Consider the following 12,705-nt stretch of genomic DNA (forward strand, 5'->3'; position numbering starts at 1 on the left):
TTGTTGTTCACCAGATGGGGCAAAATGATCAGCCGTGTCTGGGTACCTGGCAAATGTAATGATAATTCAGTCTTGTCAGCTCTATTCCAGCATTGGCGCCATCGTCCAGCCTGTACCTGTATCATTTGGCTGGCGGGAATCTTGTCTGCATAACACCGATTTTTTTATGGTTGCTTCTCATTGCTTTACAGCCCATTAGCAATGCTGATTTCATTGTTCCTGTTGAGATCGACGGGACTATTCATCAGGTAAGTCAGTTCACAATACCACTGTGCGCTAAGGATTCCATAGAAGGCGCCAGTGAGCGCCACGGACTCGCTGTTGGGTCACTTTACTTTGTGTTATATCCTGTGAAGCGCTTTGAGATATCTTGAGGAACCGATAAGGCGCTATATCAAACGCAAATATTATTTAAGCAATTACTGTGAATGCTTTTGTCTCGATGATTAGGTATAAAACTGATAGGTTCTTTTAAGTGCTTCAAGCTGCTCGCGGAAGATAGCTGGGCGATGTGGAAATCACGTGTGGACACATTGTCAAAATAATTTGGGAGGAGGACAGTAACACAGAGAGGAGAGAACCCTATAAAATGTAATAACCCATCCTTGAGATGAGACGTTAAACTGAGGTCCCGTCTAACCCTCCAGATGGATGTTAAAGACTCCTGGCACCGTTTGAGAAGAGAAGAGAAGGAAATTTCTCTCTCTCTCGTGTCAGCTTTGGCCAACAATCCGCCAGATAAGATTGGTCACTCATTTCAAGGCTGATTCTGAGGCATTGGTGGGCGCAAACTGGCTACCACCTTCGCTTAACAAAGACGCAAGTGCTTTAAAGGTCCTCCCGACCTGCGAGGACCCGGGTTCGATTCCCAGGCCAAGTTTCCCGACTCAACCTACGCAGTCAAAGAGAATAGTGAAGGTTGGAGGAACCGTGGGGCTGGTGGGAAAATGAATGGAGACCGGCGGAATTAATTCCGAAAGCTTCGAAGACGTAAATAAGCTAAGTAGATGCGAAATGTTTGGGACTGACTGCAACACGCCAGGCAGGCTGCCTTGTCTGGGGATACCGGCACCGGGAATGACACAGGATGTCCAACTGGCTGAGACCTGGTTCAAGTAATCCAGGATAGGCTGTGTATCTCCTGGTTGGCCTATTCTCGATTACTTGCACTAGGGGGTAGTCACCACACACACAAAACCAACTCACCTGCCCGAGACCGAAGAAAAACTTGTCGAGAGAGAGAGAGAGACACACGAGGGGAGAAATTATTGATCGGTGGAGCAGCAGGAGATCACCCACAAAACAAACAGGCAATTCGCTTTGCAGCGTATCCTGTGAAGCTCTTTTGTGGCGTCTCGAACAGGTGATAAGGCAGTGCATCAAGCACAAGGATTATTATTCAACCCTTCAAGCCCGCTATTCTGGTTTCTTCCCAAAGCACACCAGGCTTCAGAGTATCCAAACCAAGCCAAACCATCCCATCTACACGTGGAAAACTCCTGAGATATTTATTGGAACGGATAGCGGCTTTGGAAAGGGGGTTTTGAATGAGACCCTGTCCGGCGCCTTGGGACATCCTCCTGAGGGGAAAGGCGCTGTACAAATGTAATTTGTTTGGGGATGTTGTTCGCTCAGTCCCTCACCCGGGTGTCGTGTGCTTCCACAGGTCTACGTATTGAAAAGGCCGCATGTGGACGAGTTCCTGCAGAAGATGGGGAAGCTCTTTGAATGCGTTCTCTTCACCGCGAGTCTAGCCAAGGTAAGACAGACGCCTTTGAAAGAAGCAAGACCCTTTTCCATGTCACGCTTGCAAAGTGCTGTTCGCCGTGGGTTCTGCTGCGTTTCGCCCACAAAATACACAGTCAATTCACTTTACAGTATATGTATACACTATAACAAGCACAAGGCTAATTCACTCCTGTGAAGTCCCGTAGCTCCGTGGGTGGAGCACTTGCCTCGCAAGCTAGAGGTCCCGGGTTCGATTCCCGGGCAGGGCGAAACCTTAGGACATAAGTAGGACATTAGCAGTAAGTAGGAACCCAGTTGTTATCGATTGGCAGATTGCTTTTCTGGGGGTAATAATCCCTTCAATAAAAATAAATAAAAATTTTGGGGGTAGTAAACCCTTCATCAATAAATAAAATATAATAATAATTTAGTCACTCAATCCACAGCTATTGTTGGACGCCGCTGTGCGCAATTGGCTGCCGCATTTCGCCCACAAAATATTCTAAATATTCAACTCACTTCACAGTATGTTCTGCGAAGCGCTTTGAGACATCTCAACAACGTGATAAGGTACTATAATCAAACGCAAGGATTATTATCATCCCATTTATCATTCCGGTAAATCTCCTCCGCACCCTCTCCAAGGCCCTGCCATCCTTCCGAAAGTGTGGTGCCCAGAATTGGACACAGTACTCCAGCTGAGGCCTAATCAGTGACTTAATTATGAAGGTTTAACGTAACTTCGGCTCGCACAGCTCCTCTCTCTCCTGCCAATCCCCCCATCTCTTGCAGAATTGGACAACGACACCAGCACGGAAACAACAACTTGATTTATGTAGCGCCCCCTGACACAGGGCTGCGCCCCAGAGCACTCGAAACAGGCCATCCGGCCCATCACAACTTGTGCGCATCGGTCGACCAGTCTAATTGCATTCTCCTGCTAACCGCCACACCATATTATTTAACATTCCTCCTCTGTCGGCAACCATCTGATTCCCTTTTGAAAGCATTTACAGACCCCGCCTGTACGGTAATTTATGGCAGAGAATTCCTACCACCCTCTGCGGATGAAATGTTGGTTCGTACCTGCCCTTTAATTATTTTTCTCCTCCATTCGTGCCCTCTCATTACTTACTGCCTCCCCGACTGGTGGAAATAGCTGCACACATTATTTCCAGATGCTTTACCTTTGATCTGCAGGGTGACTGCCCCTGTTCCAGGCACTTTGGCAGCAGAGCGTGGTATGTCGATGTTGCCTCGGCTTTAGTTTTTGGCTATAAATTTAACAGAAAGTTGTGTGTTCGAGCCTCGTGCTCGCACTCAGATGGCAGCAGCGCAGCACTGAGACAACAACAACAAATTGCATTTACACCGCACCCACCTCTCACGTCAGGAGGACGTCCCAAGGCGCGGGACAGTCGGGGATTTGGACAAGAGCAGGGGTTTGGGATCAGGAGGGGTGGTGGCCAGGAGGAAAGGAGGGTGACCGAAAGCTCGGTCGAAGAGGAGGGTCTTGAGTCGGGCCTCGAAGGAAGCAAGAGAGGTGACATTGCTTCAGCTTTTCTAGGGGTAACAATCCAAAAAGACGAAAATAATAATAATTTGGTCATTTCAGTCCACGACTGTTTGTGGGGACGCTGCTGTGCGCAATCGGCTGCCACGTTTCGCCCACAAATATACGGTCAATTCATTTTACAGTATATTCTGTGAAGCGCTTTGAGACGTCTCGAACATGCGATAAGGGGCTGACTTATTAATAATCAAATGCAAAGATTATTATTTAAAATGAAATTTGGTGAGTGGAAAATTGTGCCTTCTTGGTTGTCAAGCGCCACACAAACGAAAGTTGTTGTTGAGTCTGACAAACGCCTGGATATGATTTAAGCATCGCTTCAGCTCTGGGTTCTGCTCCCCGTTCGCAAATCCCTCAAGCTTTGCTGTCCCCATTCTTGCCGTAAGTCGAGAAACATTCGATCAAGAAACGTTCATTTCATTGGCCAACCAAAAAAGGTTAGCCGCCACTGGCAACAAACGGGAAATATTGAATCAAGAGAAAGTGGGAGCAGTTTAATCAAGCGGTAGCTCTCTCGCCTCTTGAGTCAGAAGGGTGTGGGTTCGAGCCCCGGGTGGGGACTTGGAATCACGTTGTCGAAGGCTCGGGGCCTACGTGTAGTGTCGCCCTGGTTTGCTCGTCGGACAGTGAAGTTGAAAATGGCTTGCGGGCCGGATGTGGCCCGCGGGCCGCCACTTGGACCACCTTAGTCTACCACAGAAATCCTGGGCTCAACTAGGGGGTTGCCCTGTACTTTGAAATGCGTTAATCTTTACCTTTTGTCTTTCTTCCTCCCCCCCCCCGGCCTCCCCTCTTAAAAGTACGCTGACCCTGTGGCTGACCTGCTGGATCGCTGGGGCGTGTTCAGAGCGAGGCTCTTCAGAGAATCGTGCGTTTTCCACAGAGGGAACTACGTCAAGGATCTCAGTCGCTTAGGAAGGGACTTGAGCACAGTTATCATTGTAGACAATTCCCCCGCGTCCTACATCTTCCACCCTGAAAATGCAGTGAGTATTTGCCTCAAATGGCCACAAATTATTGTGCTTGATGTTTTCTTTAACTCCCCCATCTCTCTCGCTATCCCTCCACCTCCTCCCTCACTCTATCCCTCATCTGCTTTAAAATCCTACGTTAACACTTACCTTTGGGCCACCTTCCCATTTGAGACATCTCAGTGACGCGATAAGGCGTCCTGTAGCTCAGTGGTTAGAGGGCTCGACCCTCGAGCGAGAGACCTGGGTTCGATTCTCGGCAGGGTAAAACCATGGGCAAGTCTCTTTACTCCAAACGCCTGAAATATAATCCCTCGAAAAAAAATATAGTAATAAATTGATCGCTCAATCCACGTGTTTGCGGGGACGCTGCTGTGCGCAATTGTCTGCCTCGTTTCGCTCACAAAATATATGATCAATTCACTTTGCAGTGTATCCTGCGAAGCGCTTTGAGACGTCTCGAAGATGTGATAAGGCGCCGGGTCAAATGCCAGGATTATTAGTAGTAGTAGTATTATTTTAAACGCTCTGCTTCTAAGATGACGTCGAGATCCATGTGCACAGATGGCTTACGCATCGCGCTCTCCCTCTTTGAAACGCAGGTGCCTGTGCAATCCTGGTTCGACGACATGTCAGACACCGAGTTGCAGGATCTGATCCCGTTCTTTGAAGGACTGAGTAAAGAAGACGATGTTTACAGTATGCTGCAACATCTCCGCAACAGGTAGCGCTTGTGCTCCAGGTGTATCGCCATGGCAGAAGTATTTCTTACGGCTGATATCCCCCTCCCCACCAACAACACCACACCGCCAAACCCCCCGCAGAGAATTTTTTTTTTTTACACAAAAAAAAAGCCTCCTTCGGTTTTTTTTCCTGCCTAGTGCACCTGTTCGGTCAGAACTGAACTGCAGCTTAAGGAAAGGAGTCGAAAGCATTTTTGAATGCGAAGCAATTCAGCAACTGCGAGGAGGAGGAGGGGGAGGAGGAGGAGGAGGAGGAGGCGAGGATTTTTCCCATTACTTCCCATTCCCGCCATCCTCACGACGGACACCGGGATGGGCCTTTCTCAAGCTTATCCAGCCTGGCATCGCAACATCTTTTTCTAACAAGAATTCTTACGAAACATACACGTGTGTGTGTGTGTGTATGTGTGTGTACATACCTATATACACACACAAACACAGGCACGTAAACACACTCAAACTCGCACACGCACACACACAATATCTGATAAGGACTGTGGTTTTAATAGTTGTCTTTCCTTCTCTCTAGCTACCAAAAACAAGTATTTGGGCAGTTCTGTGATATCTTAAAAAAAATGTTTTTATTTTCTTCCTTGTTTCAGTCATTGCTGTGCAGACCAGCTTGTTGATCTCTCAGTGTTTGACCTGATTCTGTGATCTCTTTTACAGAATGAAGTGCCTTTTGTAACAAACAATAATTTTAGGAGGGAGGGCGGGCGGGGGGGTGGGGGGAGGGATGTGTGGGGGGGAGTGGGGTGGGGGGGGGAGATGGGAGGGTTGAAACAACAAAGCAGCTTTTTTTTATATACAGCATATTCCAGAGATCTTTATCTTTCAATGACTGTATGTTTTGAAAAAAGAAAACAAAATAATTCATCTTTATGAGCACTGTTATTTATGCTAAATGGGTCAGAAAGGTTATTCTGGCTTCGAGCCTCCAGTGTCATTTAATGTGTCTTTTTTTTTTACATCAATTGGCTTTGGGAATACCGAATGGGCACCCAGTACATTCTTTTTGTAGTTTTATTTTGAATCTGGGGACGATTTAGAATTGCTTATGTTACAACAAGCCATGACTGAATGACTTGATAAGGAACAGATTAAGAAATTGAGGTTAATCCAAGTGCCATCAGATGTATAGCATATTTGTTTCCCTCTCTGGCGTTCTCCTCTGGTGCTTTTTATAGCTCTTTTCCCTATTAATCTTAAACAAGAGTGTTTGTCGGTCGGGTTAAAGCAACGGGAGTTTATCAGCGCGCAGCGATTCCGAGGTTAACCTCGGCGAGGTTCCTTCAGTCGCTCTCTCTCTTCCCCCGGCCATCTGAGTTAACGTAAGTCACTTTCTTGCCTCTCTCCCTCTTTGAGTCGTGGCGTTCTGACCGTTAATGCAGCGCATGCGAGTGATCTGGGGGGCAGAGGAAGGAGGAGGTGAGGTTTGCTTGGGTTTTGGTACAGTGTTTCCGTATTGAAATGCAGGTTTTACAGCACAGAAAGGAGGAGGCCATTCGGGGGTGGGTATAGGATGTGGGACGAGAGGACTGAAGGCGTGTTAAATATTGGTTCAACTGCGATTTTTCTACACACATCAAAACCGGTGTTGAATTTTACCCACTTCTACTGCGACGGAAATGGTGTGGGGGGGGGGGGGGTGGGATGGGGGAGACGAGACGAGAGAGAGAGAAATGGTCAGATCATATTTTTATTATAGTGCCATCCATCTGGAAATTTAACATCAACTCAACAAGAAAAAACTTTTGTCTCGCGCACATCTTACATCGCGAGTGACTTCTCTGGGCTGTTCTGGGGGCCGAGTGCTATTAGTTTGGACCAGTCGGCCTCGATCTCACACCGCAAATGGCCAAACGTCGGTCATCTGTCACGTCATCGCCTCTTTAGTCAATCCTGTTTCAGTCAGCTGACGTCCTTTCATTTCACGTCCTTTCATTACCTCGGCTAACGCTGGGTAAATTCACTCCACGGCTGTTTGTGTGGGACAATGTGTACAAATTAGCCCACACCGTGGCCCACAAGTTACCGTCTTGTACCCCTCACAGTAAAGTCCAGTGAAGGCTTTGCCGGTCGAAAGAAAGATCGGCAGTTGTTGTTACGCTCTCCCCAAACCACCCTTTCCAAAAACCTGCCCCTGGGGGACCTTTTGCGGATGGATTGCTGGCCACCAGGGAGGGAGGGCTTCAGTGCCTGTGTGTGTGTGTGTGTGGCTGTGTGTGTGTGTGCAGTGTGTGTATCAACAGCCAATCTTCCTGACCACAAAGTCGGTTGACGAAAGTGCCTCCCCTCTTGGTGCACGATAGCCGTGAACCGCTTCTAGACCATTGCCCGATCTCCGCGTCTCCAAGCAGATTTCCTCTGTCGGCACCAAATAGGCCTCGGAGATGGAATTGGATGGACGAACTGCGCTCGTGTTTGTAGTCAATGTTAGCGAGCTCGCCAGAGACAGCCTCCCGGGCTACTGGTATCAACGCACCCTGTTTGTTTGGGGGTTTTTTTGCTGTAGGAATGTTTCACTAAGGAACAGGAAATTCCTGAAGGCAGCGCCTACTTTCTGTGGTTGAGTTTGTTGTCATAGCAGTGAATTGCAGTGGGCGGAGGTGGTATGGGGGGTGGAGTTTGGCTTGGCAAACGTGAGGCAAAGGGCAGGGCTGTGCGGAGAAGATATTGTTAAGAATGTCGAGAGAACAGTCCTTTTGGAGAGAAGGTCAACATCGAACCTGGATGGGGACGATACCAATGATTGCCTCGCGCACTCTCTCTCTCTCTCTCTCGGGCCCAATACGACACGTAGAGACCCTCGACCGGGTTGGTGACTGGGTGGGATCCAAAGGTACGAAAGCTGCACTGAATGTGCCACACGAGCATTCGCGCTGAGGAGTATTTATTCCAACAGCACAGAGGGACCATTGCGTTTCCCCAGACAGTGGCTGGACCTGACCTGAGAGTGTCTGACACTGACACTGGGTGAACAAATTGTTTTGAGCCTGAGGCGATAGCCAAAGCTTTCGTTATCCATATCAGGACTCTGGCTTTATTTCGGCCTCTTTTTCGGGCCGGTGCATGTACGTGCTTGTAGCCATGTCAACATTTCGTTGTTTCCAACCATCTTCTGTTCCCACGGATCTGTTTAGCAGAAGCCAATCCATTGCAGTCTTTCTTCACAGCCGTGACTGCCTTCTTACTTTGTTCGAGACAGCTGCCTAAACTGCTGATCATCTTGAGCGGGTCCTTGTTTCTTTGTTAGCCAACAGTTTACATGAGCATAATCCTCCAAACTGCCCGAGATTGAAGGCCAATAGGAAAGAATTGAAATTATTTTCCCCGGACTTAAATAATCCCGTGATGTAGGGAGTTAACACATTTTATCATCGGAATTAAAACCTGTGGCGTAAGCTGGTCAGGGAGAATGGAGCAGTTAGAATCATAGAATATTACAGCACAGAAGGGAGGCCATTCGGCCCATCGTGCCTCTTTGGAAGAGTTACCTGATAGTCCCGCTCCCCTGCTCTCTTTCCCCACATCCTTGTAATTTTTTCCTCTGCAAGTCCCTATCCAAATCCCTTTTGAAAGTTGTTATTGAATCTGTTTCCACCGGCCTTTCAAGCCGTGCGTTTCAGACCTTAACAACTCTCTGGGCAAACAATTATCTCCTCGCCTGTCTGTCGGATGATGTTGATCAGAGCCATTTGCAGAGTTAATGCCCAGTCACTTCACCCCTAGGAAAGGGCAGGAAGCTAACACAGCTGAGGAGGTGGGGGGTGGTTTCTAGGGAAACGTTAATGGAGCTTCTATAATTGCCCTCTAGTTCCCGAGTCTTCCGATCACTGCACGAGAGGTTGGAGGACCCTTCGGTCCATTTGATCTCATCCTTCCAAGAATACTCCATCCTGCTGTCTTCCCAACACAGCACTCACTGAGCTGTTCCTCAGAGAAACCGGCAACATCCCACAGTCAGGCCTTCCCCCAACACACAGCAAACAGCTAACAGAGGGGGTGTGGGGTGGTGGGGGGTCTGGGGGTGGGTGCTGGGGGCTGGAAGTGGTTTACAGATCGTACTGATCAGTAGCCTTGTCAGTGCAAGAGCAAATCGATGCTCTAAATCCAGAAGTCGCTGGGATCAGGCAGCAGGTGAGGCAGCATCTATGGAGAGAGGAAAATGAGTGGACATTTCCAGTCGATGACCTTGCGTCGATGCTGTTGATCAGAGGCGTTTTCTCCATTAATTTATTCCGGGTGTAACTAACCCGCCAACGTGGAACAGTGTGAGTTGATCACACGTCCCTGGTTGGGAGTGGAGCTTGGCAATAGACAGAGAGAGAGAGAGATTATCTCTTAACAAGGGAGGGAATAGGTGGCTTTTGGGGAATAATTGCGGTTGAAGCCGGGCAGAGGCAGCTCAGCGTCTCGGTGTTTTGTAAGGTTAATTAAACTGGTGACCCTGAGGTGAAGCATGAACTGGCACAAATTTCCTTTTAGATCGTGAAACCGTAATAAAAGATTAGTAAAGCAACGCGTATCAAAGTCGCTAAGTTTCGTCAAATCAAACTAAAGCTTACAATGGGTTCGTAAAGTTCACCGCAATGATCGGGTCGGTATAGTGGCTTTCATGTCACTTTCCAGAAGTAAAACAAGTCCACGAGTCTTTGGGATGTCTCTTTAGTCAATCCGAGCAATCCAGAGTTGTCCTCCAGTGGGACAAACTAACAGCATCAGCCCCTCATCACCATCAGGATCTTCACCACTCCCTTTCACCTCAGCCACTACATTCATCTTTTCGATTCATTTTAGCGTTCGGTTTAAGAATCGTAGAAATGTTCATGTTTCACATCGGATTTCTAGATCCAACAATGACAGCAACAGCAAATCATCATTAATAATATTATGATTTCAATTTAATTAAATGCTAGCAAGGTTTTACGTACATAAATCGTACTACCACAACAATTTAAAGTATGACTTCAGTGGGAGTTCCCTTTTTTATTATGATGTACACACACACCTTTTCTTTCAACATATCATTCTAAAATTCCCAATGAATGCATCTGTACTTGATCTGTATACACATCGTTTTGATTAAATACTGGAACAAAGCAAATGATATATAAAATAAATCATAATATCTACCAATAATATTTGGATAATTGACACTAATGTTTATAGACATGCCGGTTGCAAACACCGGCCCCAATATTCCCCGTTTGCTTCTTTATTAACTTCCTTATGGTCACTTTTACAGGTCTTTGGTAAGTGTCTGGTGTCTCTGCATTTACCGCAGTCTATCCCAGTCGGGACTAATATGTCCAGACTTCCCACATCGCTAACACACTAGTGTTTTTTTTATATATCGGATTTGAGCTTCATCCATCTACCTTTGCCCTCGTCATTAAGTAGTCCAGCATTTTTTTGGGCCATAATTGCTCTCTTCCCTGACTATCTGCTGCCTGACAAACTTTAATCTCTTCTTTTTTTTTCGCTTTCCTCCTGCTCTTGTTCCGTAGCCTCCCTGAGCTCTCGGTGAAATTGAATGGCCGTATCTCTCTCATCGCAGGTATCGTGAGTGAGTGAGTGGCCAACCACGAAACCTCATTAAAATGCCCGTAAGCATCCTGCTTTCCATCACATTTCGGCAATGGACTGTGCGTGGCCCGTAGTTGAATTGCGTCGTAAGGTATCCGTACTTTAGCCTTTTCTGCCTCAATCTTGTAGGGCACATTAGAAAAGTCCGATTATCCTGATTGTTTTCTTGCTGCTCTGTCATCAACATCCCTTTAGTCATTTTTAGTCGACTTGAGCTCCATTCGAGTTTCTTCTAACTCTCGTTCTCTCTGTACTCTCCCGAATTTCTCTCGAAATTCGTTCTTTTTCCAGAAAACCCCTGAACTCTTCTTGAGAACTGACGAGTTTCTCTTCCAACTCCTTTTTTTCTCCGAGCTCAATACCCGCTCGTTCTGTTGAGAACTGGCTTCCCGTTTAATTCCCCGCTTCCAGAGCTCGGAGGCACGTCGATCGAAATCCGCAAGGACTTAAATCCATGCAGCTTTAACTTGGTTAGCTTTCACTACTTTTGTTCCAGTTCTCGACGCACTCCAACCGCGCCTGTGTTCGAGGTTGTTCCTTTTCTTTACGATCAAAGAGTTAATGAGGAGTGGGAGGATGAGAAAACAGTGCAACCGGTTCACACACCAACCGGCAAAACCCCGACTCACTAAACGCAACTGGTCAATTACACAAATACTTCCATTTCTAAACGGCGTTAACCGATTCCTCCGACTTCGACACAACGGGGTTCCCTGTTCGGGAGCCAATCGTAAAGGTTGCGGTGACCCTGTGAAGGTGACGTAGGAACCCACGCAGATTCCTCAATCGATCGATACTCATTAATTGCAAATTAGTCAAGAAACGCACGTCAGAGTTGGACGTTTCATCAGATTAACGCTTGACAACAGGTCAGTGAGGTTCGCTGCCGTGAATTGATCAGAACAAATCAAGTGGCTTTGACGAGGAATCGGTTTGTTAATCCACGTTGAGATTGGAGTGTATCCCTCTCTCCTCGAAAATTATCTATGGTTAGGAACTCGCTGATCCTTGCAAAGACATGTAGCGTTCAGCTCCATGGAAACACCTTTTGTTCAGTCGCCCTGTTAGCAACATCCAGCAGTCGTTAGGCTTCCCCTCCCTCGCCTCGATCACGATTCCAGGAGTTTTCTTCGAAACAAGCCCGAAAAAGTCCCCATTTTGTAGCCGACAACAAGGTCTTATCAACGATGATGTTTGAAACCCTTAACGTGTTCTCCGCACGCGCTTTCGCTGTTTCCCGGCTGCCGTTTCTCCGAAGAAAAATTCCACGAGCCTTTGCCATTTTTCTTCGGCCAACTCAGACCGTCCCGAGTTCTGGGTTGGCTTCCGGTTTGGAGCAGAAAACGGAGAGAATTGAAGCCGCTAACGGAGGGGGAAAGGCTTCTCCGTGCATTGGTTGTGACCTTTCATTGGAAAAGCCCGACTTCCGACACCCGCCTCTCCCTCCTTTCTGGACCCTCAGCATCTTCTACGTTCACTACCACTAACTTGGGGTGAAGCCATCTGTCGCTCTCTCGCTCTCTCTCTCTCTGACCAATTCTCCTTGCGCTATTTTATTGTGATCTGAATCCAGCCCTTGTGTGCGCGCGAGTGTGAACTCCCTCATCTTCTCCCTCCCCGCCCCCCAACCCCCCCTTAACTCTTTGCCGTGGAGTGAATATATAAGATAGCGTTCCTCAAACGCGGCGACTGTGGTGTTAGTCCTGCAGCGGGAATTCAGTCGGGCGTGTACGGTGATTTGGAATTGAACCCGGAATCCTAGTTGGACGGGTTTTAGGGTCTGGGTGAGGATGGTGGGCTCTACAGCAACCTTAATGCCCTCCCCTGTTAGAGACGTGTCACCCACTAAACCATTGAACGTTTCAGTGCTATTCTCTCCCACCGCGATTGCCGTTAAAACCTCCGGTTCATTACGGAGGGCTTGGGCCGCTACCTTGGGTATCTCAAGCCAACGGATGGGAGGGGCGGGGAGGGAGAGAAGGTGAGGAAGAGACATCGACGTCCATTTGGCTTGATCACCGGGGAACACATCACCACGCTTAAGAGCCAGGCAGCCGAGGGTATGGTTTTGTGTTGCCTGCTATTGAGTGCGCACACACTC

General features: G+C 47.7%; 1 protein-coding gene across 3 annotated transcripts in view; it reads left to right on the forward strand.

The window, feature by feature from the left end:
- The window catches only part of ctdspla (CTD (carboxy-terminal domain, RNA polymerase II, polypeptide A) small phosphatase-like a), an 85,267-nt gene extending 80,171 nt beyond the window's left edge, over positions 1 to 5,096 (forward strand). For all 3 annotated transcript variants that reach the window (XM_042346228.1, XM_042346226.1, XM_042346230.1), the window contains 4 exons: positions 192 to 248; positions 1,667 to 1,759; positions 4,102 to 4,287; positions 4,875 to 5,096. In XM_042346228.1, the coding sequence (XP_042202162.1) occupies positions 192 to 248; positions 1,667 to 1,759; positions 4,102 to 4,287; positions 4,875 to 5,000 (462 nt within the window). In that variant the 3' untranslated portion in view covers positions 5,001 to 5,096. The remainder of the gene's footprint in view (positions 1 to 191; positions 249 to 1,666; positions 1,760 to 4,101; positions 4,288 to 4,874) is intronic.
- The last annotated feature ends 7,609 nt before the right edge of the window (positions 5,097 to 12,705 follow it).

Source organism: Callorhinchus milii, unplaced genomic scaffold (genome assembly GCF_018977255.1).
Source record: "Callorhinchus milii isolate IMCB2004 unplaced genomic scaffold, IMCB_Cmil_1.0 Scaffold2, whole genome shotgun sequence".
Classification (NCBI taxonomy): Eukaryota; Metazoa; Chordata; class Chondrichthyes; order Chimaeriformes; family Callorhinchidae; genus Callorhinchus; species Callorhinchus milii.